We start from the raw sequence: 6,231 nt of genomic DNA on the forward strand, positions 1-6,231 counted from the left end.
GGGCATGATCAAAATTCAGTCATTACTTTATTATGTGTTAGTATCTTTCACTTTATGCCTATATATCTCATGCAAACAGTTGATATACGTATAACGATCTTATAGTTGAATTTTAATTGATAAAAGTATAACAGTCAGAGTCAACGTAATTTTAATTGCAATCTATAAACTGACCATATAACCGAAATCACATATAAGGTACCAGAAAGAAAATATTTTTTTATTAGTAACTATTTTTCAAATTGTAGATATTTTCAATAATTGATTCAATCAGATTTTGATAGAAAATATTATTTGCTATAAGTCGATAAAACAGAATATGCGCTGATGGCGTGAATAAGAACTTTTTTGTGGTTGTACAGGTTGGATTTGGAGATTGGGTTGGATGTAACGCGGTACCAAACGCGAGTGATCTGTTGTCAGTAGGAATTAACTGTATGGATATTACCGGGAAAATAAATATTTTTTGAAGAATGGAGTCTCCGCCTGACCTGGAAACAGTTTACCAGGCTGTATATTCTTTATATAATAACTCAAATCCTTCGGGGCCAGGAAAAACATCTCAATGGTTGGACGAATTACAAAAATCAGTAAGTTATTTGTTAGCAATCATTTTTGCAATCAATATATACTGCTTTGTTCTTATATGCGTGTACGTCTTCCTATGCGAATTATACAATTATTGATAATAGTACAATGCAAATGTATAAAACTCTCATTGAAAAATATAGACAGATCATACAATTTCTAACCTTATGTTAAAAGACTCGAATTCTACATTATAAATTTTTAACGTTACTGGATGTAATTTTCATGCAATAAAAAAGATATAAAAAATAAGAAGAAAGTTATGACAGTTATTATGTTTTATATTATATATGATTTTTTTAGGTATTTGCATGGAAAATAGCAGATGAAATGCTGCAGCAAAAGCGAGATGTTCAATCTTGTTATTTTGCTGCTCAAACAATGCGTACTAAAATACAGCTATGTTTCCAAGAATTACCTGCAGAAGCTCATATTTCTTTGAGGGATTCTTTAATGAATCACATATCACAAATTAATGAACATACCAATTCTGCTATTGTTACACAGGTTTATATATTTTTTTTCTAACATATCAGTTATATGTGTACCTTTTTATATGTGATCATAATAGAAAAGATCATTATTATAGTTGTGTTTAGCACTGGCAGACCTTGCATTGCAAATGTCTTCTTGGCAAAAACCAGTTGTTGATTTAATCAATAGATTTGGCGGATCAACTGCTAGCTTATGGCCATTATTGGAAGTAATGACAGTATTACCAGAAGAAGTAAATTCAAGATCCCTTAGGTATATAAAGATGGAAAAAAGATCTAGAGTACAATATATTTATAAACAATCTTTCATATACTTGCTTATATTTGAAAATAATTTTTTTTTAATTTGTATTACATTGTACAGATTAGGAGCCAATCGCAGACAGCATATATTACTTGAACTTAATGCAAGTGCAGATACAGTTACTGAATTTTTGGTAAGTAGATTGAAGATGTATTTTTCTATTGTAAGTAATTCGTGTTATATTTCCAGAAAATGTGTCTCAAAAATGGTGGAGAGAATGTACAAATTCGTGTTACAATTCTTAGATGTTTTACAAGCTGGATTGCAGTACATGCTATACCACTTGTACCTACAAGTGATGTAATTATATACACTCTTCAAGTATGTATTCTCAGAAATAGAAAGCTATAACTTTAGATGAATTTCAAATGCAGAATTATACCTCATTGTTTAGATACTTGGAAATCATATGACTGGATCTCAATTACATGAAGCAGCTGCAGATTGTATATGTGTAATTCTCCAAGTTTTGGAAGAAGATAGTAATAGCAATCGGGACAATAATAGTGAATCTATTATACAGCTGCAACAGTTACAGCTATTTCTTTTTACTAGTGTAATGTCCTTAGAACAAGCATACCATTTGTCTGTTGCACATGAAGATATGGACAAGTAAATTTTATTTCTTTTATGTAATTAGAGATATAATGGAACTGAAGGTTACTTTAAGTATTTACATAGTCATTGTATCAATTATGTAGATCGATAAATTATTGTCGGATTTTTACGGAGTTAGCGGAAACTTTTTTGGAAACCATGGCAAATGGTTGTGTAGGAGGAAAGCAACATTATGCTATCAAAATTCTTGACCTTGTCTTAGTGTGTGTTGGACATCACGATTATGAAGTGGCGCAAATAACTTTCAATCTATGGTACCGTTTATCCGATATAATTCTCTACCAAAAAAATAGTGAAGACCTATATGCAGTGTTCCGTCCTCATATCGAAAGATTAATCGGAGCATTGTGCAGGCATTGTCAAATGGAACCAGATCATGTAAGTAAATATAATATTCGAAAGTATCTTTTTTTGAAGATATTCTACATGTAATTCCTTTTAACAGTTGGGTCTGGTGGAAGAGGGAGCTGGTGGAGAAGAATTTGCAGATTTCAGAAATCGTGTTTCAGATCTGATAAAAGACGTTGTATTTGTAGTTGGAAGTAGTCACTGTTTCCGACAAATGTTTTCGTCCCTGACGGGTGGACCAGGACCACAGGGTCAACCTAATCATGTACCTACATGGGATTCTACCGAAGCTGCTTTATTTGTAATGCAAGCAGTTGCAAAAAATATTTTGCCGTAAGTTTTTAGCATAAAAATTCGTATATACAATGAAATTATTCTTTTACTGAATAAGATTATTATAATTTGACATTTATTATAATATTCACTTACAGAAAAGAGAATGATGTAGTGCCGAAAGTAGTAGAGGCTATTTTAAATTTACCAGAAAATACTCATATAGCTGTTCGTCATACAAGTATACTTTTATTAGGAGAACTTTGTGAGTGGATAGAAAGTCATCCACAGTCCTTAGGTAATGTTTATAGATAATTGTAATTTTTGTCTTATTCCTTTCATTTCATAATTTGAAACTAATATTGTAGAACCTGTTTTAAATTTTCTTTTGACTTGCTTAAGTCAAAAGGGTTTGGGAAGTGCAGCTTGTGGTGCATTATTAAGTATATGTACTGCTTGTCCATCACACATGGCTTCACACTTTCCAGGATTATTGCAAATAGCACGTTCTCTTGACAGTTTCGCTATCAGCAACGATGCCGCCATTGGTTTACTTAAGGGTAAGATAAAAATTTATTTATACAACAAAATTATAATACGATATAATGTAACACTTATTGTTTGAAAACAGGAGTGGCAATAATCATGTCAAGTTTGGGGCGTGAAGAACTTACGCAGGCTATGAAAGAATTATGTTGGTTTCAAGCTAGACCTTTATGTGAAATTATGGAACGTAGAATTCCAATTGAAGTAGGAACAAAGACTGACCCTGTGGTATGGCTAGACAGATTAGCCGCTATATTTAGGCATACTGACCTGGACCCTCCAGTTGAGGATCATTTTGAACCTCACCCTTGTCAAAATGCTGTTACCGAAGTGCGTTTTATGGTTTGCAATATGATTTACACAATAATATATGATTCTCTTAAGACACACTCTTTATATCAATTTTATCTTTATATATAGATGTGGCCCGTATTATCAAATGTATGCACAACATATCAACATGATGCAAAAGTAATGGAGAGATGTTGCCGTTGTTTAAGATTTGCTGTTCGTTGTGTAGGAAAACATTCCGCCCATCTTCTTGAGCCACTTGTAAAACAGGTATCTGTAGCAAATGAATTCTAGATTATAAAATTTTATTAATGGTTTTGGGAATTTTCAGATTGTGCAATTGTACGCAGCTCATCAACATAGCTGCTTTTTATATCTTGGTTCAATATTAGTTGACGAATACGCCATAGATTCGGAATGTGTCCCTGGTTTATTGAAAATGTTGGAAGCATTTATTGGACCTACTTTCAATATCCTTCAACAACAAGATGGACTAAAAAATCACCCTGATACAGTAGATGATCTGTTTAGATTATGTGCCAGGTATATACTTTTTATTAATAACGCAATAATATATTCATTTTTTAAATGTAAAAATATCTTTATTTTTAATGGTAGGTTTCTTCAAAGAGCTCCAATACCTTTCCTGTGCTCGGTCGTTATAGAGAGTATAATTGACTGTGCCTTAATGGCCTGTAGCTTAGACCATAGGGATGCAAATGTTTCAGTAATGAAATTTTTTTATGATCTTTTGCACTGCGGTCGCAACAATGAGGTAACTTATAATGAAACTTGATATTTTATAACTTAATAGCAATAAACTTTCATTGATATTTTTACTTTTTTCCAAGAATCGGACGGATTATACAATACGACGGGAATTAGTACAACGCATATTAAAAGAAAAAGGACAAACTTTAGTCATAAGGCTTCTTCATGCATCAGTGTTTTCATTATCGTCCTACATGTTATCTGATGTAGCAGATGTTTTTAATGAACTTTCTGTAACTAATAGACAAGTAAGAACACTGATTCTTAGTAATTTCTGCCTACTAGTTAATTCACTATGTTCCTCTACAATTAAAATTTTATTTGTTCTTTAGCTACTATCCAAGTGGTTAGAAGAAGCCATTAAGACTATGCCATCACAAAATGCAGGTGGTTCTCCTACAGCACAACCTGAGCAGCTGTTTGAATTTCATAATACGGTTGTAAGGTATATCAAATAATTTTTAATTCTATTTGTATTTGAAATACAGGAATTTCACATAAATTTTCTTTCAGGGCGGAAACACCAAAATCGATAAATCATGCCTTACGCAATTTTGCACGTTTGTATCGCTGATACATTTTAATGTAAAAATTAAGACTAAAGATAACGAAATTGTAAACAGCAAAGATCTTCCAGGACCCTCCATTTGAAGGTATTAAAGAAAAATAATTATTGTGAAATGGTAAGTCTATGCTGTAAAAATGTATTAGAAAATTTTTAAATACTTTGTATTTGTTTACTATCTACACATTCCTTCACAAAGTATGTAAAATGGATAAATATAAGCCGACCTTCTTGTAATATGTGTTTCTTAATTTTACACACAAACATTGTATTTAATAACTTTTTTTAACATATATATTTTTGCCATAAAAAAACGTATTAAATATAGAATTTTACACACTGCTCATTTATCAATTATTTATGTTGCTATTAATATAGTCTTATTGCATTTGTTTTCTATAATCTTCGAATATATGATAACCATCAGAAAGAATATCCGGATTACCTATTATATTAGGTATGTATCTAGTCAACTATTTGAAATAACATTATGCATACTTTGTAGATAAAGTGCAGGTAGTAAACATTAAAAAATCAGAGTGATTATATATTTTTGCTTTCCGTTTTATTTACACGTACAATCCCATAATGGAATGCTCTTACATTACATAAAAAATATAAAAGATATGGTATTCGATTTGACACTCATTAAAATATATTTTACAATTATGTTTTTAATACTTCACGACTTTTCTTTATATGACTATAATAATATAGAGAGCAAGCAGCAGACTTTGCAGAAGGAATTTTAGTAAACATCTAAATAACATGTTAAAATATTTAAGAATAGATCAATAATATTACAATGAAAATCATCTTGTGCATACATGTTACAAGGAATGAAACATATGTACGAATTTTACATGATAAAACTTATTCACATTTCTGTATCTTTTTCACATGTTTCGCGAAATATAATTTTATATACATGTAGATCACGTCTAATGAGATCTGTTATGTGATAATAATTATTGGGAAACAAATTTGTATCCTGCATTCTCATTGTATGAACAGACATTTGAAAGTAAAGTGTTCAATAGTTCTAAATCATGTTAATGTTTCTATCAATTCGTCTTGAAATATAATTCTAATCACGTGTTTTGAAACAAAGTGGCACATAATGGTGCAACTCATACAATGAAAACATAAATAAAAGCTATATACATTTTACACGATGGTTACCTTGTACAAATAATTTACATAATTAACTTCTTATAAATTGTTAATGTACAGATAAATTAATGAAAATAAGCATTGATATTAATAAGAAAATCAATTACGATGTAAGATGGAAATAATTAAACTGTAAGAATATTTTAATGATGAGCATTATTTTTAGTATTTACACCATTATTTTTAGTATTTATGCAATTATTTTACTTTATGATAACGAATTTCTAATACATACCGGTCAAAATTTTTTTTTCTATTTT

General features: G+C 30.5%; 1 protein-coding gene across 2 annotated transcripts; it reads left to right on the plus strand.

Moving 5' to 3' along the window:
* Positions 1-181: 181 nt before the first annotated feature.
* On the plus strand, positions 182-5,478 carry LOC122567014 (transportin-3). 2 transcript variants are annotated; one of them, XM_043725065.1, is made up of 18 exons: positions 182-198; positions 363-590; positions 892-1,095; positions 1,178-1,335; positions 1,447-1,519; positions 1,576-1,707; positions 1,781-1,998; positions 2,088-2,382; positions 2,450-2,685; positions 2,784-2,923; positions 2,994-3,185; positions 3,257-3,501; positions 3,592-3,732; positions 3,794-4,005; positions 4,081-4,237; positions 4,314-4,481; positions 4,566-4,678; positions 4,747-5,478. In XM_043725065.1, exons 2-18 carry the CDS (start codon positions 474-476, stop codon positions 4,805-4,807), a joined length of 2,862 nt encoding a protein of 953 aa, XP_043581000.1. In that variant the 5' UTR covers positions 182-198; positions 363-473; the 3' UTR covers positions 4,808-5,478. The 2 variants fall into 2 exon arrangements, with proteins under 2 accessions (XP_043581000.1, XP_043581001.1); XM_043725066.1 differs by lacking the exon at positions 182-198 and having other exon boundaries at positions 310-590.
* The last annotated feature ends 753 nt before the right edge of the window (positions 5,479-6,231 follow it).

Source organism: Bombus pyrosoma, linkage group LG4 (genome assembly GCF_014825855.1).
Source record: "Bombus pyrosoma isolate SC7728 linkage group LG4, ASM1482585v1, whole genome shotgun sequence".
In the NCBI taxonomy this organism is placed as follows: Eukaryota; Metazoa; Arthropoda; class Insecta; order Hymenoptera; family Apidae; genus Bombus; species Bombus pyrosoma.

What these genes read in the sequence shown, in the direction of transcription:
- LOC122567014 (XM_043725065.1), top strand. Translation starts at nt 474, where the DNA reads ATGGAGTCTCCGCCTGACCTGGAAACAGTTTACCAGGCTGTATATTCT. An exon ending in GTTGCAAAAAATATTTTGCC is followed by an intron (nt 2,686 to 2,783) that starts GTAAGTTTTTAG and finishes ATTCACTTACAG; the next exon opens with AAAAGAGAATGATGTAGTGC. An exon ending in CTGTTTAGATTATGTGCCAG is followed by an intron (nt 4,006 to 4,080) that starts GTATATACTTTT and finishes TTTTAATGGTAG; the next exon opens with GTTTCTTCAAAGAGCTCCAA.